This window comes from Leucopleurus acutus (assembly GCF_964270905.1).
Source record: "Leucopleurus acutus genome assembly, chromosome: 7".
In the NCBI taxonomy this organism is placed as follows: Eukaryota; Metazoa; Chordata; class Mammalia; order Artiodactyla; family Delphinidae; genus Leucopleurus; species Leucopleurus acutus.
The window spans coordinates 82,326,593-82,353,783 of record NC_139150.1 but is presented as its reverse complement, the minus strand read 5'-3'; the positions used below and the strand labels follow the sequence as shown (position 1 = coordinate 82,353,783).

Genomic DNA, 27,191 nt, shown 5'->3' with positions numbered 1-27,191 from the left:
ACGGTCTCTAGGCACGCAGGCTTCAGTAGTTATGGTGCACAGGCTTAGTTGCTCCACAGTATGTGGGATCTTCCCAGACCAGGGATCAAACCCGTGTCCCTGCTTTGGCAGGTGGATTCTTAACCACTGCACCGCCAGGGAAGTCCCCCTGCACGTATATTTATATTCTCTAGGCTATTCTGGAGGTTCTTTCCTTGGCAAAGTAGAATGTACCCCATATGGCACAAAAGGAGTCATTTGGGCTTATACCATGAATATCAGCTGTAAACATCATGGACTAGGGACCAGTGGGGCCTCATCTAATGTTCAGTTCTTTCTAAAGCCCTCTGGAAACTTCACACGAATCTGAGTAATGGAACCCAACTATTATCTGTGGTTGAGCTTTCCACCAACCCAAGAAGGATTAAAGTCAAATTAAAGATGTAGGGGGAAATGTGTGCTACAATAGAAAACTACATCTTGTGTAGATAACTCTCCTCCAAGTTATCTAATTCTGATCCTAAGGGAGCTATTTTACAACTCTGTAAGTTGTAGATACCTGATAGCAATGCAAAACAATTGTCTATAGACATGCAAGTTGTCTTATCTGACAGAGGATCAGCTAAGTTCCTGTCCTCTCTGTGGAAAGACCAGTTTTGCCTCCATTTGTACATTACTTTCAACATCCCTTTACTCCATATAAATTTGTGTTTCCTATTCTGATTACATATATTGTAACCGTTTATAGGAAATACTTGCTGAAGTATTTGGGGGTGACACAGCTTAAGTTTGCATTTTCATATAAATTTTAGAATCAGCTCGGTTTACACTAACATGTTCTACTGAAAATGTGATATTGCATTGAATCCATAGATCAATTTGGGGAGCACTGACATCTTTAAAATATTGAGTATTCTAATCTATGAACTGAATTTACTTACATCTTTAATATTTTGTGGGTTTTAGTGTAGAAGTCTTACACATCTTTCGTTACATTCATTGCAAAGTATCTGATGCTTATGCTAGTAAATAGCAGTTTCTCTTTTCATTTTATATTTGTTCCTGATACATGAAAACATAATCAAGTGTTTTTTTCTATTGTCCTATATACAGTAACATTGCCAAGTACCATGTACTACTAATAGTTTATAGATTTTGGATTTCCTACATACACAAGTCATTGGCAAATAAATAAAGAAGTTTATTTCTCTCCAACACTTGTTTGGTTTTCTTTTTTCTAGCCTTATTACTCTGGCTAGGACCTCCAGAACAGAGTTGAACAGAAGTACTAATAGCAGATATCCAGTCTTAATCCCAATCCTAAGTATGATGTCTACTATAGGTTTCATGTAGATACCCTTCATTAGAATAAGAAAACTACCTCTTACTAGTTTGTTTTTATTATGAATACATAAATTTTATCAAATGCTTCTTCTGCATCTACTGGAATGGGCTTATAGTTTTTATCTCTTAATGTGAATTACATTTACTGGTTAAACTATCCTTGCTTTCCTGAAATAACCCCACTTTGTCATGATGTATTCTTTTTATATTTTTAGGTTTAATTGCTAATATTATATTTAGGATGAATTTATATTTTGAAATTATATTCATGAGGATTAATCTGTAATTCTTTTTTTCAATCTCCTATGCACGTTCAAAGTTATGTCAGCCTAGTAAAAAGAATTGGGAAATATCCTCTATCCTCTTGCTGTCTAATCTCTGGAAGAATTTATGTAGAGTGGTGTTAATTTTTAATATTTGGAAGAACTCACTGGGGATGCCATCTAGGTCTGGATTTGTGAGCTTTCAAATAGTAGGTCACCCTTTTAAAGTGTACAATTGACTGTGGTTCTTAGTATATTAATAAAGTTGTGCGACCATCACAACCATCTAATTTCAGAGCGTGTAAATCATCCCCCAAAAAAGCCCATATCCATTAGCAGTCATTCACTGATTATCCTCCCTCCTGCTCTGGGCAACCAAGAATCACTTTCTGTCTCTATGGATTTAACTATTATGGATATTTCATATAAGTGGGATCATACACTGTGTGGTCTTTTGTGTTACTTTTTACACTTAGAATAATGCTTTTCGAGATTCATCCATGTTGTTCCATTTATCAATAATTCATTCCTTTTTATGGATGAATAGTATTCCATTGTACATATGTATGCATTTTGTTTCATCAGTTGATGAACATTTGGGTTGTTTCCACTTTTTGGTTATTATGAGTAATGCAGCTATGAATATTCACATATAAGTTTTTGTGTGAGCATACACTTTCAATTTTCTTGGGTAAGAATGGAATTGCTAAGTCATATGGTAACTCTATATTTAGGAAATGCCAGACTGTTTTCCAAAGAGGCTGTACCATCTTACAGCCCCATCAATATATGAAGGTTCCAATTTCTCCACATCCTTGCCAAAACTATCATTGTCTCTTTGATTACAGCTATCCTAGTGAGTGTATAGTACCTCACTGTGGTGTTCATTTGCATTTCCCTAGTGACTCATGATCTTGAGCATTTTATGTACTTATTGGCCATTCATAGATCTTCTTTGAAGAAATATCTATTCAAACACTTTGCCCATTTTTAAATTGGATTATTTGTTTTTATCGTTGAGTTGTAGGATTTTAGATACTAATCTCTTATCAGATATATAACTTACAAATATATTCTCCCAGTCTGAGGGTTGTTTTTTCATTTTCTTGATAGACTTTGGAAGCACAATTTTTTTTTTTTTAATTTTTATGAAGTCCAATTTATCTGCTTCTTCTTTGGTTGTCATGTATAAGAAACCATTGCCCCATCCAAGGTCACAAAAACTTACAACTATGTTTTCTTCCAAAGAGTTTTATAGTTACAGTTCTTACATTTGGGTATTCAATCCACTCTGAATTAATTTTTGTATATGATGTGAGCTATAGGTTCAACTTCTTTCTTTTGCATGTGGCTATGCAGTTGTACCAACACCATTAATTGAAGACTATTATTTCCCCTTGACAAAAATAAATTCAACTACTTTAACAAAATACAGAGCAATTTAGATTTTTCTTTCTTCTTCTATCTGTAGCTTTTCAGGTATTTGACCATTTCATCTAAATTGTTTAATGCCTCAGCATTTATTCATAATATATATAGAAACAGTAAGTGGTGTCTCTATTTCATTTGATATTTTTGTCTTCACACTTTTCCCTTCATTTTAATCTCAAAGAAGCAACTCTTAGCTTTAATTTTAGTATGTTTGATTCCTATTTCAATAAATTAGGCTCTTTTTCTTCCCCCTTTGTGCTTAATTTGCAGTTTTTATAACTTACTGGGATAAATGCTCCACTCATTGACTTTTAGCCATCTTTTCTACTAAATTAAAGATATAAAGTCCCCTCTAAGCACAGCTTTACCTACACCTCATGAATTGATACTTTATTTTTTAAATGAAATATTTTCTAATTTTCATTGTAGATTCTTCCTTAACCCAAGGTTACTTCGGAGTATGTTTTGTAGTTTCTAAATATATGAGATTTTCTAAACCCCTGACTTTATTTTTTTTGTATCTCATTTTAATTATGGTCAGAGAATATACTCTGGTTACAATTCTTTAAATCTTGTTTAGATGTGCTTCCTGGTATGGAAAATGGACAGTTTTTGTAAATGTCCCGCATGTCCATGAAAAACTATTATCCATTTGTTGAGTACAATAGCCTACACATGGTTGTTAGGTCAATTGTACTTTCTATATCCCTACTAACTTTTGATTACTGAGTGTGTGATCTTCCTCTATGATTGTAGATTTCTCTATTTCTCCTTGTAGTCCTCTGATAAACTTAGAAGCAATATATTGAATTCTATAAATTTCAAATTGCAAAATCTTCCTAATAATTAGTCCTTTTATCATTATCAACTACTAGTAAGTCTTTAATAGTATTAATTCTCTTTACTACTAGTAAGTCTTTTGCCTAAAATTCTGTTTGATATTAATATAAGCACAGCAGCTTTCTTTTGGTTAGTGTTTATATATTTTTTATATAAACTTTTCTGTATCATTACATTTTGTTTCTCTTGTATATACAAGCATACCTCGGAGATATTCTGGGTTCAGTTCCAGACCTCCACAATAAAGCGATTATCACAATAAAGTGAATCACATAAATTTTTTTGGTTTCCCAGTGCATATAAAAGTTATCTTTACACTATACTGTATTAAGTGTGCACTAGCAGTATATCTTAAAAAAGGTACATACCTTAATTTAAAAATAACACTGTTGGGCTTCCCTGGTGGCACAGTGGTTGAGAGTCCGCCTGCTGATGCAGGGGACACAGGTTCGTGCCCCGGTCCGGGAAGATCCCACATGCCGCGGAGCAGCTAGGCCCATGAGCCATGGCCCCTGAGCCTGCGCGTCAGAAGCCTGTGCTCCGCAACGGGAGAGGCCACAACAGTGAGAGGCCCACGTACCGCAAAAAAATAAAAAATAAATAAAAAATAAAAATAACACTGTTTATAAAGCAGAAACTAACACACCATCGTAAAGCAATTATACTCCAATAAAGATGTTAAAAAATAAATAAAAATTTTAAAAAGTAATAAAAAATAAAAGTACTAAATGCCACTGAAATAAAAACACTGTTGGGAAAATGGTGCCAAAAGACTTGCTAACCAGGGTTACTACAAACCTTCAATTTATAAAAATCACAATAAAGCAAAGCACAGTAAAGCAAAGCACAAGGTATTCCTGTCAATTGGATTGTGTTGTTAACTGACAATGTTTGTCTTTTATTGGAAGAATTAGCTTATTTACATTTAATGGAATTTCTGATCCATTTGGATTTTTTAACATCTTTATTGGAGGATAATTGCTTTACAATGTTGTTAGTTTCTGCTGTATAACAAAGTGAATCAGCTACATGTATACATATATCCCCATATCCCCTCTCTCTTGCATCTCCCTCCCACCCTCCCTTTCCCACCCCTCTAGGTGGTCACAAAGCATGGAGCCGATCCCCCTGTGCTATGCAGCTGCTTCCCACTATCTATTTTACATTTGGTAGTGTATATCGTCAATGCTACTCTCTCACTTTGTCCCAGCTTACCCTTTCCTCTCCCTGTGTCAAGTCTATTCTCTACATCTGCGTCTTTATTCCTGTCCTGCCCCTGGGTTCATCAGAACCTTTTTTTTTTTTTATATTCCATATATATGTGTTAGCATACGGTATTTGTTTTTCTGACTTTCTTCACTCTGTATGACAGACTCTAGGTCCATCCACCTCACTACAAATAACTCAATTTCATTTTTTATATCTGAGTAATATTCCATCGTATATATGTGCCACATCTTCTTTAACCATTCATCTGTCAGTGAATACTTAGGTTGCTTCCATGTCCTGGCTATTGTAAACAGGGCTGCAGTGAACATTGTGGTACACGACTCCTTTTGAATTATGGTTTTCCCAGGGTATATGCCCCATAGTGGGATTGCTGGGTCATATGGTAGTTCTATTTTAGTTTTTAAAGGAACCGCCATACTGTTCTCCATAGTGGCTGTATCAATTTACATTCCCACCAACAGTGCAAGAGGGTTCTCTTTTCTCCACACCCTCTCCAGCATTTGTTGTTTGTAGATTTTCTGATGATACCCATTCTAACTGGTGTGAGGTGATACCTCATTGTAGTTTTTTTTTTTTGGGCGGTATGCGGGCCTCTCACTGCTGTGGCCTCTCCCGTTGTGGAGCACAGGCTCCAGACGCGCAGGCACAGCAGCCATGACTCACGGGCCTAGCCGCTCCGGGGCATGTGGGATCTTCCCGGACCGGGGCATGAACCCATGTCCCCTGCATCAGCAGGTGGTCTCTCAACCACTGCACCACCAGGGAAGCCCCTCATTGTAGTTTTGATTTGCATTTCTCTAATGATTAGTGATGTTGGGCAGCTTTTCATGTGCCTCTTGGCCATCTGTATGTCTTCTTTGCAGAAATGTCTATTTAGATTTTCTGCCCATTTTCAGATTGGGTTGTTTGTTTTTTAAATATTGAGCTGCATGAGCTGCTAATATATTTTGGAGATTAATCCTTTGTCCATTGATTCATTTGCAAATATTTTCTCCCATTCTGAGGGTTGTCTTTTCGTCTTTTTTATGGCTTCCTTTGCCATGCAAAAGCTTTTAAGTTTCATTAGGTCTCATTTGTTTATTTTTGCTTTTATTTCCATTTCTCTAGGAGGTGGGTCAAAAAGGATCTTGCTATGATTTATGTCATAGAGTGTTCTTCCTATGTTTTCCTCTAAGAGTTTTATAGTGTCTGGCCTTATATTTAGGTCTTTAATCCATTTTGAGTTTATTTTGTGTATGGTGTTAGGGAGTGTTCCAATTTCATTCTTTTACATGTTGCTGTCCAGTTTTCCCAGCACCACTTATTGAAGAGGCTGTCTTTTCCCCACTGTATATTCTTTCCTCTTTCATCAAAGATAAGGTGACCATATGTGTGTGCGTTTATCTCTCTGGGTGATCCATTTGGATTTAAATTTACCACCTCACCCACTGTTTTTCCTATATACCATTTTTTCTTTGTTCTTTTCCCTTTCTTGCTCTTTTGGGTTGAGAACACTTTTTTGCTCTTGTTATTCTTATTAGTATATAGTGATAGACTACTTTTCAAATCTTTTAGTGTCTATACTCTAAATATAACATGCAACTTTGAATATTCAAGTCCAATATAAAAGAGCAGATTTAACCTTTTCTCTGACATAAGGACCTTAAAATACTTTTCTTTATCCCTCACTCAACTGCCATTGTTTTCATGTAGTTTAGTCCTTTGGTTTTTTTTAACCCTCAAGACATTATTTTCATTTCAAAATTGCTATTCATTTAACCCATGTATTTACCCTTTCAGTTGTTCATCATTCCTTCCTGTGTCTCCAAGCTTCCATCTGGTTACCATTTTCCTTCTGCTTAAAGACAACCTTCTTGTGTAGTTTGTTAGGGAAAAAAATTATTTTTGTGTGTGAATTTTTAATTTTACCAATTGCACCCTTACTGTTAAGGGCATTTTTGGTTTGTACAGAACTCTAGGTTGGTACTTATTTTTTCTATCATTTTGAAGATGCCATCCCATTGTCTTCTGATCCCCAAATTTTTTAATTGAGGTAAAATTGGCATATAAGTTTCAGGAGCACACCATCATGATTCCCACTGTCTTTATTTAGTCAGTTGCCATGTTTTTGGTCCTTTGAAATATGCCTTCTTTCACTGCTCTTTTTCTCTTTTTTTAGCTTTCAATGGTATTGATAATATTTGCACAGGTATGATTGTCTCTGAATATATTTTGCTTGGGGTTTGTGGGACTTCTGAAACGTGTAGCTTGATTTCCATAAACTTTATAAATTTCTTAAGCATTAACTCTAAGTTTTCTCTATTTCCTCTCTTTCAAGGACTACAGCTACATTAATGTTAGCCCTTCTTGGTGTTATACTGTTTTCTGGTTCTTTTCCATGCTTTTGTCTCTCTATACATTAATCTGAATTTTTTTCTTCTGACCAAATTTAATTCACTGTATCCTCAGCTGTGTTTCATCAGGAGTTAAACTCATTCACTGATTTTTTATTTTTAGCTATTATAGTCATTTAGTTTTTTAAAATTCCCAATTCCCTATTGATATTTTCAAACTTTTCTGTTTTCCTCTTGCACATATTACACAGTTGTCCATGAGTGTCTGAGCATTTCTTGTAGTGCCTGCTAACTCCAGAATTGAGCAGATGTACCCACCCAATCACAAGCAGTGGTGGACTAGGGCAGGGGCCAATACATGTAAGATATACAGAATGGAGGAGCAAAGAATATGTACTCTCTGAAAGCAGATTCACTCCTAAGAGGCACACAAAGATGATCTGATTATGCCCATGTTTTCCCCTTCCCATCTGCTTCTGCCAGCCTCCCACAGCGTCATTCTTTTTTGAATTCTCAGTTGGAGATTATCATGCAGGTAACTTGAGTGTCTGCTTAGCCTCACGTAAGAGCAGACCTATGGCTACGAATTCTCAGGGAAAACTTTTTACCTCTCTACTAGAATCTAGGTGAAGTCAACCAAGTTTTCTTATAGTCTCCCTTTGCTATTGGGCAGATTTTTCTAATTTACTCTTTCACTGAAGAAGATATTTGAGGTGCCATGTATGCAGAGGTTTCAGGGCTTTAAGTACCATGTTATTGAACAGATGATGAGAAATCACTAAAAGATATTAAGCAAGGGAACGCAGATGATCAGATATGTTGATTCATTTGTAATAACAATAAATACTTACTGGAGTTACAAAGATAAATCACTTAGCCATACCCCCAAGCCGCTTATATTCCATTAAAGCAATGGTTCTCAACCAAGGGCAGTTTTGTCTCCCAGGGAATATTTTCTGGTTGTCACAAATGGAAGGATTCTACTGACATCACATGGGTAGAGGCCAGCCCATGACAGCTCTCTACAACAAAGAATTATTCTGCCCGAAATATAGCAGTAAAATAAAGGAAGCAAATAAGTACAATAATATATATAATATTAGTCTGTACAATGTATAGAGGGCATGGAAGTGGGCAGGGGAATTCATGAAACACTTCAGTGGGCACCTAAAAAAGCTTAAAGCTTAAGCTGAGTGGAAATACAAATGAATATGGGAGGTAGCGGTATTACTATGAGCCATGCATGAGGTATATTCCCCACATCTGGAGAACTATGACTAAAATTTAGTGGCAGACCAGGTAGGTGAATAATGAGATAATGGGACTTCCCTGGTGGCGCAGTGGTAAAGAATCCACCTGCCAAAGCATGGGACACGGGTTCAAGCCCTGGTCAGGGAAGATCCCACATGCCGCAGAGCAACTAAGCCCATGTGCCACAACTGAAGCCCACGCACCTAGAGCCTGTGCTCCACAGCAGGAGAAGCCACTGCAATGAGAAGCCCACGCACCACAACAAAGAGTAGTCCCCACTCGCCGCAACTAGAGAAAGCCTGTGCGCAGCAACGAAGACCCAACGCAGCCAAAAATAAATAAATAAAAATTTATTAAAAAAAAAAAAGAGTAAGGAGGCAAGATGAGGCTGAAAAGGAAGGCAAGAGTCAGATTGCAAAAGGCCTTACATACTATACATGAAGAGTTTGGACTTCACCCTGTAGGTAAGCGGATAGGAGGAGGTTGTTATTTAAGGGTAACAAAGAGAAAACAAGAAATTTATTATTCAAGAAAGATCATTCAGGAAGAATTACGGGAAAAGGCTTAAGGGCAAAATAAGGCACAGGCCTATTAGTAAAACTACTGGAATACTTAAGGCCAGAGAAAACTAGAGCCAGAATTAAAGCACCAATTAGAAGGATGGACTGATATGGTAAAGTACTATACCCAGTCTTTAGTGACAGAATATGAAGAGAAAATAAGGTTTAATCCCAGTTTTCCAGCACTACTCAAAGAGATAGAGTACAGGAGAACATTTACAAGAAAGATAATGAAAGATAACATCCATTTAGATCTCATGTAGTAAAAGAGCTATGCAAGTATACAGAAGTGGTTATTATCAGATGATATAGCAGCAAAATCTGGATTGTGCCTTGAACTCTGATTATCATCCTTCAAGCAATAATGACAAAAGATTTTAGAATATTTTTCTACTATATCCATATCATATTTTTATATATGTATTTATCTTACTTCCAGATATTTTCCTATTACATTTTAACTAAAAACACAGTGTCTTCATTTTATTATTTAAGTATTTGTTTAATGTTTTAAAATTCAAGATACTTTAATTTAGATTTTTTTAAAAACAAAAGAATAATAAAAATAATTTTACCTTTCAAATGTGACTTTTTAACAGCCAAGTGGGAAAGTGGGAAACAGTCTCCCTTCTGGTTTTTTTTTGTGGGGGTGGGAGGCCGGGGGGAACAATCTCCCTAAAAAAGAAATCAGCACTTCCAACAAAACTAAAGGAAGAACTTACATGTACACCTAATTCAGAAAGGAGATAACTGGGACTTCCCTGGTGGTGCAGTGGTTAAGAATCCGCCTGCCAATGCAGGGCACACGGGTTCGAGCCCTGGGCCAGGAAGATCCCACATGCCGCGGAGCAACTAAGCCCATGTGCCACAACTACTGAGCCTGTGCTCTGGAGCCCACGAGCCACAACTACTGAGCCCATGTGCCACAACTACTGAAGCCCGCGCACCTAGAGCCCATGCTCCGCAACGAGAAGCCACCGCAATGAGAAGCTGTGCACCACGACGAAGAGTAGCCCCCGCTCACCGCAACTAGAGAAAGCCCGCGTGCAGCAACAAAGACCCAACCCAGCCAAAAATAAATAAAATAAAATAAATTAAAAAAAAAAAGAAAGGAAATAACTAAAGACATGTGTAAATACCTTATTTTAATCCAGAAAAAAAAATGAAATACTTACTGGATCTTCTTAATAATAATAGATTATCGTTGAAAATAAGGTTTTTAACTATTCAATATAATCTCTGAAATGGTATCTAGTTAAGATAGTATTTGTTTTAAAAATACCAAATATTTCCAATCAGCAAAACAAAAACCAGCAAAACAATTTGTATCTGAGTCTGACATTCTAATCCACTGGATTTACATTTTTTCCTAATAATATAAACAAATCTTTTGGGGTACTCTACATATTAGAAGTACTCAACTACCTATTTGTAATTGTTAATTTTCAACAGTATGATTCATCAGTAAACACCAATACAGTACTTTAGCAGTCACCTTATGTGAAATAACAAGTGGAAAACAAAATTTCTCAACAACAGTGGGTCATCAAATTGCTTCAGCAGTTACTATAAAAAATTTATTTAAAAAACTTACATACACAAACATAATTAAACATTTTAAAATTAGACTGAAATCAGTTATGAAACTTCCTTTTCCCCTTTTACAAAAAGAAAGTTGTGAAAAGTAAAAGGACAAATTTAATTCTAAATATTTCCTTGTTTTTTTAAATTGTTTGCTAGTAAATTATTTCTTTACTCGCCTCTTTAGGTTCTCAAGGTGTTCCACATTAACATCTTGTAATGCCAGTACCGTTCCCTTAGACAAGGAGGGATTCAATGAAATAGTCATTAGACAGCACAAATCTATTAGATCTCTCTGACATTTCTGCAAACCTTCCAGGAACTTTTGGTATTTACAAGGATCCTTTTTTAACTGTTTCATTTCTAGTACTGAAAACCCTATCAGACTAGTAAGTATTACATCTACAAAGTCTACATCTAGATATGCAGTACCATCAGAAATTTTTGCTGTTATACTCCAAATGCCACCAGAACTTGAGAGATTTCCAGTTAAGGTTACAATAAATGCTTTGACTTTCACTGTTGTAACTTCCTTTGGTTTGCTGGCCATTAGAACAGACAAATAGATAAAAGGTGGAGAATATAAATCCATGGTGATAGAAAGATTAGTGCTATTCTCTGATGATCTTGAAGAACAAGTCTGTAAGTGGTGCTCATTTTTATTAGAAATGTGTGAACAACTTTTTGGTACATAATTGACCAGCTCTCCGTTTAATATTTTATTATTTAAGGAATGTCCATCTGAACTGCTGGTTTGTTTTATTTTATTATATGTCTCTGAGTTGTTATCTTTATTTGTAAAATTATGGGGTAGGGGTACATTATGATTAACTGAAACAATACTACTGTTTTGGTCTCTAGCAGATGGACAACTAAAAGATTTGTCTTCATTAGTTATTTGCTCAGATAAATTTTTTTCATTCCAATTATTATTTCCATTTTTGCAAATCAAAGAAAAATTATTCAGAGTATTAGATCTATGTGAAAATCTCTCTATACTTTCATCTGCAGTTCTGTTCAAAGTCAGTGGCTGTAATTCTTTGGTCTCTGTTTGTTCTTTCTGGACAGCTTCTTCTAAAAGCAAGGCCTCCTCCAATGAAAAGTCATCTAATTCCTCATCAGTAAAAAGCATAGACTGGTTTTGTGGTTTCTCCTTTGATCTTGGAGAAATAACAAGTCCTGGTTCAAAATCTGACTGTCTGATGGGAACAGTATTTGAAGAACTACCTGTGCTGAAACAACTTCTTTCCAAAGAGGTGTTATTATTTGCTGCAAGCTCATCGTTTTCATCAAGACTTGCCAAGAGTTCTTCATCAGAAGGTCCTAACGCAGGATGTAGAACATCTGTAATTCTGGGGATGCTTTGGTTAGAATTATTTGGTATGACTGGAACTACAGGATCAGGTTCCCCAATTAATCTTGCAAGAACTTTTTCTTGGGCATATTCCTCTAAAAGAGCATCTACTTCTCCTCCCAACACCTTCACATTTTCTGGTTTCAATAAGAGAACACCAAGACGGAAAGAAATGTTTCCATAAATCAAAATTTTTGTACCTGGAGGAAGATCACTATGAAGAGCTGGAATAGACTGATATTCCATCCCCTGTATTTGTACAATTCCATCAGTAAGCTGTAGCATCAACATTCGTGAAGGCTTTGCTTCCCAAGGTTTTGGGGTTACTTGTGTTTCAGCTGTAATTAGGTCATTGGTTGTATTCTTTCCTCTCAACTTTTGTATCTGGGCATACGCAGGTTGACTTACATCAACCAATGAATTAATCTGCAGAGCAAAATATCCATTCAGTTCTCCTTTTGGAACTTCTAAAATGCCATCAGGTAAAAGACGATGCTCCAAATCTCTCAGATCAGTAAGGAGCCATTGCTCAAACACTTGTTTATTCATTTGTGCCTGACTCAAATTAACATTATCATTTTCTTCTTGGATCCAGTTAATACAAGCTTCCAGCCACATTAAAGGCACTTTAACATGCCATGTAGCTAAAAGCCAGGTTTCAACTCTTAATGTAATACTAGCTATACTCATTTCTTTTATATAAAAGAAATATTAGGCATCTATTACCTGAAAACAAAAAAAAAATTATGGTAATTCAGTACATCTAGTTTCTATAATTCTGTACAATGCACAAACAGGAGTAATCAAACTTTTAGATTTTTCTCTCTTCAGCACCTTTATAATTCTTTGACTTTCTACATGGCAAAACTTCAAATGCCACAAGTAATCAGATGGTAAAATAAGAAAAGCAAAAGGTTTGAGACAAGATATACCTAGGTTTGAAGGCTAGCTCTTCAAACTCTAAGTTCTGTGATCTAGTATAAATTTCTTAACTTCTCTAACCTAATTTTTTCATCTGTAAAATGTCAGTACCACCTCCTATCTAACACAGTTGTTGTGAGGATTACATGATTAACATTTGTAAAGCATAATGTCAGACCTACGAAATACCTGTAGTAATTAGTATTTATGTTAATAATCAGATTCTAATCATTTAAAATTTAGCTAGGAAACAATATTTACTAAGGTCCTTTCTATATCTATAACTCATACTCTATTAAAACTTATACCATTGTATTCCATAAAATTATAACAAGTAACAATAGATTCTGAGCTGATGTAAAGCATCTTATTTGTTTGGCTAAATAATTCTCAACAGTCCTATCAGGTAAATATACTTCTGATTTTCTCAGTATGATAAAAAAGTAGCCAAACACTAAAGACTAACCTTTTTTCACAAAAGTATATTTTTTCCTTCTACAGATGAAGATATCTAAGAGTTCAAATTTATAAAAGTTTTAACATGCCCGTAAGAAAACTTACCATTTGGAACAGAAGCACAGGATTTGAGGACGGGATTTGGAACTGGTTGTTCAGTGGAGTACTTGTAACCTCTATTGCTCAGAAATGGCCCTGAGAGCTAAGACAAGAAGCAGTAAGGGTTATAAGGGGAAGCTGTGGAAAGAATCACTGGCCTATTTTCATAAGTGAAAAGTCTGATGGTATGGTTTGAAGGTTCCTATTATCAATCAGGGTAGAGTAGAGGTAGTACAGAATAAAAACATGAGGTTTGGAATGAAATAAACAAAAGCAAGTTACCACGAGAAACTCAGACATTCTACCTTAGCTTGTTTCCTTCCCTTTATACTCACTTCATAGGGCTACTGTGAAAATTAAAGGATAGGAGAAGATGGCGGGCAGAGCACCAGCATAGGCACAAATCAGCTGACCCGAGGTGGCAATCCAATCATTTAGGCTGCTCACTTAGGCCCCAGCAATGGTTGCAGGCCAGAAGCAGGCCACCCAAAAGGCGTCCGAGGCCCACAAGCAACCTGAGGCTGAAGCAGACCAAAGCAGCTGAAACTGAAATTGAACAGTACCAACTGCAGAGGGAGAAAGGTTCAAAGCCAGAGAAGCTGGAGCTCTGGGATTCCATGGCAGGGGCAGCACTGGGGTGGAAAAAGAGACCCAGGTAATGACCATTCTCCAGATCTACCTCTGGCAAAACAGGGATGAAAGTGTTAGATAACCTCTTGGCCTTTGTCTGCTACATCTAGCCAGAGATCCATGAAAACTACTGCATAAATGCATAGGGGAAGAAGCTCTGTTCCTCGGACTGGCATTTTAGATGCCTTCATGGAAAATGAAATTCTAACAAAGCTCAAGTTACATTCTTGTGAAAAGGCATTAAATTATCTCTGTATATTATATAGTAGGTCCTCTCACTTTTTGGAAAATAGCAAATCTAGCTCCCTTGTAAAAACTTAAAGCTTATCCAAAGATTTCATTTTTTTAACCTTGCATTTCTTAGAAAATTTAATAGGCATATATTGTCTGGTTTCCCATATCTTTTAGCTAAAGCAACATATATATCAATACTGACTTCTTCTTTTGTAGATGTAGTTTTGTTTGTTTGTTTTTAATTTTTTAAGAAGAAAGGGATTCATTTTTTTCCCCCTAAAGCTTTGTGAAGGTCAGGGGATTTATCTATCAAAAAATAGTAAATAGTTATTTGTAACCTGTACTAAGCAGCATCCAGCCTTAAAACAGTCTTTTCTGGCTAAAGGTTAGAACAATGAATACTAGTATAATTGTTTGGGCTGCTTTTAATATCTTTTAATAAAAATTACTAGAGGACAAGAATTTGTTACATGTTGTTATTTGGTGTACTGATAGTCATTTAAAAGTAAAACCCGGGGCTCCCCTGGTGGCGCAGTGGTTGAGAGTCCGTCTGCCGATGCAGGGGAACACAGGTTCATGCCCCGGTCCAGGAAGATCCCACATGCCACGGAGCGGCTGGGCCCATGGGCCATGGCCGCTGGGCCTGCGCGTCCAGAGCCTGTGCTCCACAACGGGTGAGGCCACAGCAGTGAGAGGCCCACATACCACAAAAAAATAAAAAATAAAAAAATAAAATAAATAAAAGTAAAACCCCCTTATCGTGTAAAAAAAAAAAAGAAATAAAAAAACAAATGAGAGCCAGTATATAATCTAGCGGTTCAGAGTGCAAGTGTGATGCCAAATTATCTTTCACTTACAAACTCTGTGACCCTAAACAAGTGGTCACATTATTAATTTAACAAATGGTTAAAATTTAAAGGAAGAGTTAGTTATTGTGAGGAATACAAGAATAACATTTTAAAGGAGGAATTAAGAAGGTCATAACTACCAAACTGATAAATCTTTACACTGAAGAAAATAATTGAGCGTACAGATATATAATTTTTAAATTACATGTGAAAAACAATGTAAAAATTCAAAGGTAGGATAGGTCCCTGCCCATAGTGATAAAAATAAACCATGCAGAGTCAAATCGGCATGTCTCTTTAACAAAGAAACCAACAATCTCTACATGAGTCCTCTGATTTATCAAATGGAAATATTTTCTAACTTCTGGCTAAAAAAAGCAAAACACAGTGTGCTAACTTTTGTGTACAAAAGAAAGGAAAATAAGCACATTCTTATTTACTTTATACATAAAGGACCTCTAGAAGGATATACAAGAAACTAGATAAAACTTTAAATACATAGCTACACTCAGTAACAAAGAGCAAAATCTTGTGGGCCAGGGCTTCCCTGGTGGCACAGTGGTTAAGACTCTGCCTGCCAATGCGGGGGACACAGGTTTGAGCCCTGGTCCAGGAAGATCCCACATGCCATGGAGCAACTAAGCCCGTGGGCCATGACTGCTGAGCCTGTGCTCTAGAGCCTGCGAGCCACAACTACTGAGCCCGTGTGCCACAACTACTGAAGCCCACGTGCCTAGAGCCCATGCTCCACAACAAGAGAAGCCACCGCAATGACAAGCCCGTGTACCTCAGCAAAGAGCAGCCCCCGCTCACCGCAACTAGAGAAAAGCCCGCACACAACAACAAAGAACCAACGCAGCCAAAAATAAAAAATAAGTAATTAATTTTTTAAAAAGTCTTGTGGGCTAGGAACAGAGGAGAAACCTAAAGTTTTAGTGCTGATTTAAAGCCACCAGGAAAAGGAGACTTCAGGCTAAAGCTCCAAGGCTTTAAGTTTAAGGGTCCAGTGTGCCAATTATAGGTCAGAAGACCAGAACAGACTACTTGCTAGAACTGGGCCAAAAAAATCTTCCACTCAATACCTACCTATGGCCTATGGAGGAAACAGAGATAACCTAAGAATGGAAATGAGGCCTACATAACTTGTATAGTACATATAGCATGGTCCAGAACTAGGCTATTCACATAAAAACCCAAGTCTCTAATGACACAGCTGATCTAGAGCTATGCCAGCCAGAGGGTCAGGTTGAAGCAACTCCAAAAAAACACAAAAGGGAAAAACACACATGGGAAAAACCTCTATCCAACATGAGCTCTCAAACCAAAATTATAACATATTTAAGGAAAATCACCACCATAAGCCACATCAGCAGACACAACTAACAGGAGAATTTATACCTAGAGAAATCTGTTTTTAAATGAAGAATCTTAAATATTTTTAAAATAATCTTAAATATTTTTAAAATGTCTTTGAGCATACTAAATACACTTTAAAAATAGGACTAATCCTTAAAGAAGAATAGAAGATAATTAAACAGTAACAGGCATTTATGAAAAGTATCAGTTGGACATCTTGGAAATGGGAAACAGCCTCAGAAATTTAAAACTCAGTAGATGGGATAAACAAAAGGCTAAAAACAAATGAAGAAAAAACTTAACTTTGGAAATTACATAGAACAGAGTATGAAAATTTAAGAAATTAAGCAAAGAAGGGAAAAAAAGGCTAAGTAGGGAAAACAGGCTTCTACACTGAAGTAATCAGTTTCAGAAGAAAATAGAAGAGGTGAAGGAAACAGTTTTGTTTTTTTTTAAGATAATGGTTAAAGGTGGTCAAAAGGAACAAATTTCCAATTATAAGATAAACAAGTAATAGGGATGTAATGCACAACATGATGACTGTAGTTAACACTGCTGTTCGATATATACGAAAGTTGTTAAGAGATTAGATCCTAAGAGTTCTCATCACAAGGAGAATTTATTTTTTCTTTTTCTTTTTTTTTTGGCTGTGTTGGGTCTTTGTTGCTGCCCGCAGGCCTTCTCTAGTTGCAGCGAGTGGTGGCTGCTCTTCCTTGCAGTGCACGGGCTTCTCATTGCAGTGGCTTCTCTTGTTTCGGAGCACAGGCTCTGGGTGCGTGGGCTTCAGTAGTTGTGGCACATGGGCTCAGAAGTTGTGGCTCACGAGCTCTAGAGCGCAGGCTCAGTAGTTGTGGCACACGGGCTCAGTTGCTCCGTGGCATGTGGGATCTTCCCGGACCAGGGCTCAAACCGTGTCCCCTACATTGGCAGGTGGATTCTTAACCACCGCACCACTGGGGAAGCCCAATTACCTTTTTATCTATATGAGATGATGGATGTTAGCTTAATCTGTTGTGGTAATCTTTCACAGTATATGTAAATGCTATACACCTTAAACTTATATGGTGATGTATGCCAATTATTTCTCAATAAAACTAGAAAAAAATATATAAATAAAAGTGAAATTTTTTCATAATAGAAAAATAAAGAATAATGGCTGAAATTTTTCTAAAATTCAAGAAAGATATGATTCTGTAGGGTGTAAAAGCTCAATACTGCTAAGCAACAAAGGTAAAAATCCACCTGTAAACATAGCATGGTAAACTGTAAAACATCAAGGACAAAGAAAAAAAATCTTTTTTTTTTTAAATCTTAAGATTCAACAAGCTGGATCTAAAATTTGAGGTAACAAAAATGTAGAAAATACAAAAAGAATTCAGAGGGAAGTTAAGGTATTATGTTTTGTCAAGGAGGATAATAGAGATTCTGATTATGTTTACTATTTTATAAGAAAAATATAAAAATTATGTGTTTAAGGGTAAAAATGAAAGATTGAAAAAACATTCTTATAATCCCCGCAAAACTCAGATAATAGATTTTTTTAAAGTCATAAAATTCTAAGAACAAAGAAAATGGGAGAAGAAACAATGGCAACAAATTTTGGAAACTGGAAAGCAAACAGATTAGTACATGATTTAGCAGACACTAGAAAGTTGAATTCTAAGGTGGCATTAAGAATGGCTGATATAAAAACCCAGAACCCACAAAAGGCAATACTAAGTATGCCTGGAAGTAAAGGGTACTCTAAAAACAAGATTGATTAGACGATTCTTTAAGACATTTAAGACTGTGGCATCCCTATCCCACATCAGGAAGATACATAATGTACACTTCTAAACTGTTAAGAGGGTAAATTTATGTTATATGTTTTTTACCATAATTTTTTAGAAACAGAGAAAAATCAAGAGGGAAGTAGAGGAGGAAAAAAAGGAAAAAATAAAATTACCTCTATTTGCAGATGACATGAATGTTTATGAAAAAATGCCAAAGAATGTACAAAGAAGCTATATCACCTGATAAATGAGTTAGCAAGATGCAAGTGTCTTTTTTGTGCTCTATTTAGTGCCACATTTTCACACTTTTGTGCTTTTTGTTGATGATTTCACTATTTAAAACAGCCCCGTAGCATACTTCTGAAGTGCTGTCTAGTGTTCCAAAGCATAAGAAAACTGTGTGAGATGTGTCATATGTAAAATCTGTGTGTTAGATTAAGCTTCATTCAGGCATTAGTTATAGTGCCACTGGTCATAAGTTCAGTTAATGAATCAACAACATATAGTGAATAAAGTGTCTTTAAACAGAAACACAAATAAAACAAGGTTATGTACTAATCAGTTGGTGAAAATGTCATGACCAGAGGCTCACAGGAACCTAACCTTGTCTTTCCCCTAGGAACAATAGTTCAGTATTCCCTAATTCAGTGTTCACAGGGACTTTATATAGAACATAACTACCAGGAATAATGAGACTTGACTGTACGAGCAATGAACAAAGAGTACAATTTACAGTAGCCCTCAAAACTTAAATTTAACAAAATATGTGCAGGATGTATATGCTGAAAACTACAAACTACTGTTGAAAGAAATCAAAGACAACCTAGACAAATGAAGAGATATGCTGTGTTGAAGACTCTATGATCAAGTTTCGATTCTCCCCAAACAGATATATAGATTCAATGCAATTCCATTCAAAATCCCAGCATTTTTTTTTTTTTTTAAAGAATGGCAAGCTGATTCTAAGATTTACATGGGAAGGCAAAGAAACTAAAATAACCAAGGTAATTTCAGAAAATAAAAGTTGGAGACTCACACTGAGTTCAAGACTTAGTATAAACTACAGTAATCAAGACAGTGAAGTATTGGCAAAAGGATTAACATATCAGTCAATGGGAAGAGAAGACAGCCTAGAAAACAGACCCATTCATATATAGTCAATTGATTTTGCAAAGGCATTTCAAAGGAAACAGGATAGTCTTTTGAACAAATGATGCTAAAACAACTGAACATCCATATGCAAAACTATGAACCTCAACCAATACCTCAAATCATATATAAAAGTTAAATGGACCACAAACCTAAATGTGAAAACTAAAACTATAAAACATCTATAAGAAAAGTTAGGAGAAAAAAAAACCAAGCTCATATATAAGAGAGAACAGATTGGTAGCCGCAAGAGGTAAGGGGTGGGGGTGGGCAAAATGGGTGCACGGGGTCACAAGGTACAAACTTCCAGTTATAAAATCAGTAAGTCATGGAAATGTAATGTACAGCATGGTCACTGTAGTTAAAATACTATATTGCATATCTAAAAGTTGCTAAGAGAGTAGATCTTAAAAGTTCTCATCCCAAGAAAAAAAATTTTTTTGTAACTAAGTGGTGATGGATGTTAACTGGATTTACTGTGGTGATCATTTTGCAACGTATACAAATATCAAATTATTATGTTGTATACCTGAAACTAAAAGGTTATATGTCAATTATACCTCAATTTTTTTTAAAGGGGAAGAAAAGTTAGGAGAAAAATCTTTGTGATCTTGGTTTCTTAACAGTGTTCTTAGATACAACACCAGAAGCATAATCCATAAAAGAAAGAAATTAATAAACTGAGCTTCACCAAAATTTTAAAATTCTGCTCTGTGAAAGACACTGTTAAGAGCATAAAGACAAGCCAAACACACACAAAGACAAGCCACAGACTGGGAGAAATACATAATTGACAAAAGACTTATATCCAGACTATATAAAGAATTCTAAAATTCAATAGGAAGACAAACTAATTTTAAAAAGAACAAAAGATTTGAATAGACATTTCACCAAAAGATATGCAGATAACGAGTAAGACATTAAGGAAATGCAAAATTGAAATCACAGTGTGATATTACACATCTATTAGCATAGCTAAAATAAAAAATAACTGATAATACCAACTACTGGAATTCTCATACATTGCTGGTGGGAAAGCAAAATGACACAGCCACTTTAAAAAACAGTTTAGCAGTTTCTTAGGAAGAAAAACAGTTTAGCATTTTCTTACAAAGTTAAACTCACCATACAACCCAGCATTACTAGGTCTTTACTCAAGAGAAATGAAAACGTATACTCATTAAAAATCTCTATGTGAACATTTATAGCAGCTTTTTTCATAATCACCAAAAAACTAGAAACAACCCACATGTCCTTCAAGTGGTGAATGGATTAACAAATTGCTGTACATCATTACAATGGAATACTATTCAGTAATAAAAAGGAATAAACTAATAGATGCAATAACATGGATGAATATTGCTACAGATGGTATCACTCAGAAAATTCATATGTTGAAATCTTAATGCCCAATGTGATGGCATTAGGAGGTGGGGCCTTTGTGAAGTGTTTACATTATGAGAATGAAGCCCTCTCATGGGACTTCCCTGGCAGTCCAGTGGTTAAGACTCTGTGCTTCCACTACAGGGAGCACGGGTTCGATCCCTGGTTGGGGAACTAAGATCCCACATGCCGTGCAGCATGGCCAAAATAAATCAATAAATCAATAAATAAAAATAAAGTCAGAATTTTGAAAAGATATTAATTAAAAAAAAACCTTACAACCCAATAACAAAAAAATAAATAAACAGTAGAGACGTCTCCACACAGCTACTTACCCCTTCTGCCATGGGAGGTTACTGTAAAAAGACTGTCATCTAAGAACCAAAGAAGCATGTTCTCATCAGACACCCACTAAATCTGCCATCACCTTGACCTTGGACTTCCCAGTCTCCAAAGAAATAAATCTCTGTTGTTTATCAACCACCCAGTTTATGCTATTTTGTCACAATAGCCCAAATAGACTAAGACAAATGTTAAATGCAGTGAGCTAAGTAAAAGAAGCCAGACAAACACTGTATAAGTCCAAGATGGCATTATGGAAAAGGCAACACTATAGAAACAGGTGGCAGCGATGATGTGACTAATGTTTGTCAAAACTCATAGAACTATATACAAAAAAGAACATGAATTTTACTGAATGTAAATTATATCCTCAATAAAAATACTGAAGACAAACACCAAAAGGATAGATATTTAATAACTAATTTTCAAACTTGCTGAGGAAAACACAGAATAAAGAAAACAATCCAAAAGAAGGCACAAAAGGAACTGGCAAGCACTATAAATAGAATAAACAAGGTGGTAGAAATAAGTCTAAATATATCAGCAATCATAATGAACATAGATTAACTCACCTGTTAAAAGATACTCTCAAATTGAAAAAAGTTCAGCTGCATGCTTAAAAGATGACCCTAAAACAAAATAACATCGAAGCATGAAATTAATTAAAATAAGGCATGTTAAAATCCCCAAGCATGATATTATGAGGCCACAGCTGAGTGACATCTTATCCTCAAGACAGAGATCTGTACTTCTATAACCTAAGATTCCCAAGTGCTACTTTATCGCATCTGTTGTCATTTTTTTAACCTCAAAAATTAAGCTAGATCCAAGGCTCTTAGGTGTGCTCATTCAATAGTAAGTTACCTTACTTTCTCCACTAAAATTTAAACACCACAGCACTGGCAAATGGGCCTAGTCTAATTGGCAGAGGTGTTGTAGTAATGAGATGACAGTCATTAAGTAAACTGAAATCAAGACAGTGTACTTTCAGTAGAGTTATAATTATTTAAATGAATTATCAAGTATAAATGCCACAATTAATTGTTTGCAGAATGTTTTGTACTATAAATTATTCGGTGTATACAGTATATATCCCTAAATTATTACATGCGGCCATTTAACACAAATGCTATTTTCTACCTGAACCTGTTAAACAGTAGGAGTTAATACTGTTAGTGCTTCTAGGAGGATGAAGGAATCAATAAAAAAGAAAGACTGATTGATTGTGAACTGAAAAGGTCAAGGCTGGATAGAAAATGAAAGAAAGGAATTTCAGTGGTGTTAATTCTATATCCCAGCAGTACAGCTGTTTAAACAGAGAACTGAAGAAAAAGGTTTAATAAAAATTAAAACCTCTTATTTGTAAGATTTTAAACTTTTTCAAAATACATACTTTTACATCTGTAATATTATCTAAACCTCAAAATAGTCATTTATGATAGAAAGGGTAGGGATTGTCATCTATTTGGGTGAGAATGAAACAGGCATGAAGATTAAGACATACAGATCATACATGGTAGCAGACGCAGAACGAAATTCTGCTAACCTCCATTTCTATATCATTTTCTAGACCCTGTTCGACTTAAAAGAGAAAGTAAAGCCAGTCCCTCATTTACATATACCCACTTGCATATAAACTATAAAACTCATTCATAAATGGCCATTCTATAAGAGCACTACACTATTACAATGAACAGACTTTTCTCAGATCTCATTTAAACGACAAGCTCACCTAGTATATTCTAAATTATTTCCTTTACAACGTCAAATCAAAGAAACACCTACTGCATCTATCTTTGTAACAGCTTCAAAACAGTGTTATCATTAAGTACTTTTCCTTTTGCTATAACTCTACTAAAATATGACATAAAAGTTTTTTAAAATTTTTAAATATTACAAACTGATATTTTAAGGCTTATGTATTCATTTATTTTATTTTTTTAATTTTGTAGTTATCTCAAACACGCACTTCCTTGTTTGTGTTGTTGCATTCGGCAAGTGACAAAACTCCTTTCAGATGATAGTTGGGACAAATTCTGAGAAACAGTGCTCAATGAACCACGGTGAAATTGTTCTATAAACACGTGGCAGTTCTAATTAATAATTTTCTCCAAATACTACCTTCTAGGATTTAAATTTCCACTTCCAGAGCTACATGATATACTACAATTTTATAATAATGTTATAACTAAATGCACATTTGCTACATAGAATTCTTCATTTAACAGCAAAGTAAGTAAAGTGGAGGGCATATTGATCTGAAACATGGTTTACTCCCCACAACTGCATGTTAAAAACAATTTCAATAAGAAGATGTTTCTATATATAATAGGATTTTTTTTTCCTACAGGTAAAAAAGAAAAGCTTTTTAAATTTTTTAATTAAATGGAAAAAGTATTATCATGTGGGATTACAAAGTTTAGACTGGGTTTCAATAACTGAGCCCTTTAATAATTTAGTAAATTGTATTACTTGCATCTACTCCTTCAAGAGAATTCCTAAGGTTTTTGTTCCTCCCTTTCTTGAGAAACTGAGTAACCACAGTCACCGCAGGTAGAAGCAACTCAGAGGGGAGGTGTTAGCTACAGCAGCACAACTTCTCATCTGCTCATACATAAAGAACAGCCCCTGATCCTCAAGAATATCACTGTCCAAGAAAAAAATATGAAAAAGTATACGTTGTTGAAATTGTACATTAAGAAGTGTTCACACCGTACGATTTCAAAACTTAATCTTAAGAAAATAATCAGAAATGAGGACAAAGATTTTATGTGCCAGGGTGTTTATCACTGTGCTTTTACACTTTGGAAAAAAACCAGAACAATCTAAATGTTCAACAACAGTAAAAAAAAATTTTTTTAATTAAATATATTACATTGGATCCATGAAATAGTCTTCTGAAAAAACATTTTTAAGTACTACTTAATGACATGAAAATATGTTCATATTTTTATTCTGTTAGGAGAAAAGGTCAGATGTAAAACTACATACATCTTAATCTCCATTAATTTTATAATCATGAAAAAAATGTTTTTTAAAAATTGATTTACATCTTGTGCTTGCTAAACTTGGCTGACCACACTAATCTACATTCTAGATCTTGACTGCAGGAACTAAGCAGAAGAGAATAGAGTAAGAAAATTCTATCATTTGCCACTAAGACTTAGGCAAATTTGATTTATGTTACTTTTCAGTCAGCCTCACATATTTCAATTTTTTAAAAAATAGAAAAAGAGGCAGAAGTATTGATACCATCCTTTTGGACATTGTATGCGGCATTCAATCAATAGCTAAGACTTAAAAGCACTAACAAATACTCAAGTTATAACCAGTCCATGTTTCCACTGTCTTCATCTAAAAAATACAGGTGAGTCTGTGTTTTAACTCCTTGGGGATGACTTTAAGGTAACCCCAGAATTTTGAGAAGGCACTCTGAAAATTATGGGAAAAAAATTTGTATTTAATGACTGAAATCAGAAAGAAGTAATTAGTGGAGCTGTTTGTGGATCCTCCATAACCTAATGTAAGGAAAAGACAGACAGAGAATAGGTTTAGGAGTCTGAATCCCATTTCTGCTATGTGACCTTAGACGTGTTCCTTAACTTTTTCTTAACCACAATTTACTAGCTGAACTGTAATAAGCATTAAACTGCCAGCACAAGGTCTGGCACAAACTCAGAAAATAGTAGTTATAAAATTTTAAGTAATCATCCAGCTCGCTGGTGTACAATCTCAATTATATTAGTTTATCTAAAGCAAATCCCACAAGCTAAGTAATACTAGCTCTAAATTCATCAGGAATCCAAATAATCATACAATTATTTACTCAACACAGGAGCCACAATGTATCAACCAAGTTGGTAAGTTCTTGAATGAGCACAGATGTAACAGTTTGGCTGAAAACAATAGAGAATGAAAGGATGGTGAAAAGACAGACTTTCCTCAAGAGAGCAAGTCCCTGAATGAAAATAGTGGAAAAAACAGACTTTCTTGTTATTTAAACAGTAAACCTATAAAGCAAATTAAAAGAGGTAAGGAAGAAAACAAGTAGAAAAAGAAAAAAGCAAAAAAAAAAAAAAAAACACAACAACAACAACAAAAAAAACCTGACAATGGCATCTAGAAAAGAGAAATAAGACCTTTCAGCAGTTAGGGTCCAGTCAGAAGACAGTGAAACTGGGAATAAGTTCTTAAGATAAAGCTGCTTACTTTGCATTCCTGCTCATCAATCATCACTGTTTATCAAGGCAGAAAATGATGGTTGCAACAGAAATACTAGCTTGAAAGAAAACATCATTAGTACAGTACCCCTATATGTGCCTATCTGTGTTAGTGAAGTGTCCCAGGTTTTAAATGACAGATTCAATTAAATGCTGCAAATCCTGACTGGCAGATTAAATCTCTACAATCCAAGTATCGCCAGCCCCTTCATACACTCAATTTTCTTGGCTGAACATTAAATAAAAATCCAAACTATGTATCGTAAAACCAAACACAAGTTAAGTTTTACCTCCCAACAAGGCTATGATATTCTTCATGGTGGGGCCATTAAAAAATTATATTACCACTCAAAGAGCCTTTTAAAAACTCCACAATCCCAGACAGTATGCTCTAACAGTATTTGTTAACTATCCTCCCAGCCAGTAAATGTTGGTGCTTCATGAAGTTCTCAGTTCCTCCTAAAGAGTTCTCTTCCTGATTAAGCAAGTAAAAGATAAAAGATGGCGGAAATCAGACATTTTTTTAAAATGCTGGTTACATCTAATTTGCAAAGTATTCAAGAGGAAAATCAAGTTACAGCGGAATGAATCAGCACAAATTCATAATTACAAAAAAAAAAGTGTATTCTAACGGTGGGTTTACATCCCATGTAAATTATAACATTTTTATGCTTGAACACAAGTTTGGGGTTGTGGGTGAGAGCTGGAGAGCTGAGTCAGGTTGTGGATACTGGGTACTAGTTACTGGCAATTTCCCAGGTTTGTCACCGATTCAGAGTGACCTTAAGTGCCTTAACAGAAGAAACCATCAAAGCCTGACACAGGGGCCTTAGAAGTAACCGCACACAAAGCAAATATAAACTGAACACGCTAGAACGGTAACATATCTGAGGGCGAGGGTTTTAGTCTGTTTTAATCACTGCCGAATACCTTGACACACGGTGGGCGCTTTAAAGAGGTGAACGAACACAAAGCGGATGTCTACAACGCATTTTGCGATTTGCATTCATTGTAGGACATGAAAGCAATACTTCCAGAAATTTTTCACACGTAGCGGCAGCACCGACACTACAAAATACTCGTATCGCAGGTCCCATTAACAAAAAAGAAAGAAAAAGAAAGGAAAAACGAAAGGTTTCGTCAGAACGGAGAGCCCTGTAAAGACCCCGGGAGTACAGGCTCGGCGCCGGAAGCAAAGGGACTGAGTTCTCCCGGACTCCGAGGCTCGCCCGCCACAGCCCAGCGGGACGGCCAACAATTCCCGGAACCCCGAGCCGCCAGCGGACAGCGGGCCGCGACCCTCCGGCTGCGCCCCAGGCCCAGGCCACGCCTGAGGGGCGCCGCGGCCCGTTACACACAACTCGCCCCGCAGCCCGGGCGAGAGGGGAGCACGGGGGAAGAAAGGAGACGCGAATGCGGGCTGTGGAAACGGGGACATTCGCCTGGGCCTAACACCGACCTGGACGTCCCGCCTTCCCCTCGCGCAACACTGGTTCCTGGGCCTCGCGACTGTGAGAACGGGAACCACCACGGAGCGCGCCCTAATCCTTTTTTGCTCCTTCCCGCCCGTTTTGCCGCGCACTCACGCCCCTCCTCCAAACCCTGAAGACTCCTC

At 36.1% G+C, this 27,191-nt stretch overlaps 1 protein-coding gene across 2 annotated transcripts; it reads right to left on the bottom strand.

The window, feature by feature from the left end:
- Positions 1–10,141: 10,141 nt before the first annotated feature.
- On the bottom strand, positions 10,142–27,159 carry RMI1 (RecQ mediated genome instability 1). 2 transcript variants are annotated; one of them, XM_082842778.1, is made up of 4 exons: positions 27,036–27,159; positions 21,929–21,985; positions 13,649–13,745; positions 10,142–12,892 (listed from the first exon to the last, which is right to left on the bottom strand). In XM_082842778.1, exon 4 carries the CDS (start codon positions 12,854–12,856, stop codon positions 10,976–10,978), a length of 1,881 nt encoding a protein of 626 aa, XP_082698904.1. In that variant the 5' UTR covers positions 12,857–12,892; positions 13,649–13,745; positions 21,929–21,985; positions 27,036–27,159; the 3' UTR covers positions 10,142–10,975. The 2 variants fall into 2 exon arrangements, with proteins under 2 accessions (XP_082698904.1, XP_082698905.1); XM_082842779.1 differs by lacking the exons at positions 21,929–21,985; positions 27,036–27,159 and having other exon boundaries at positions 13,649–14,079.
- Positions 27,160–27,191: the final 32 nt, after the last annotated feature.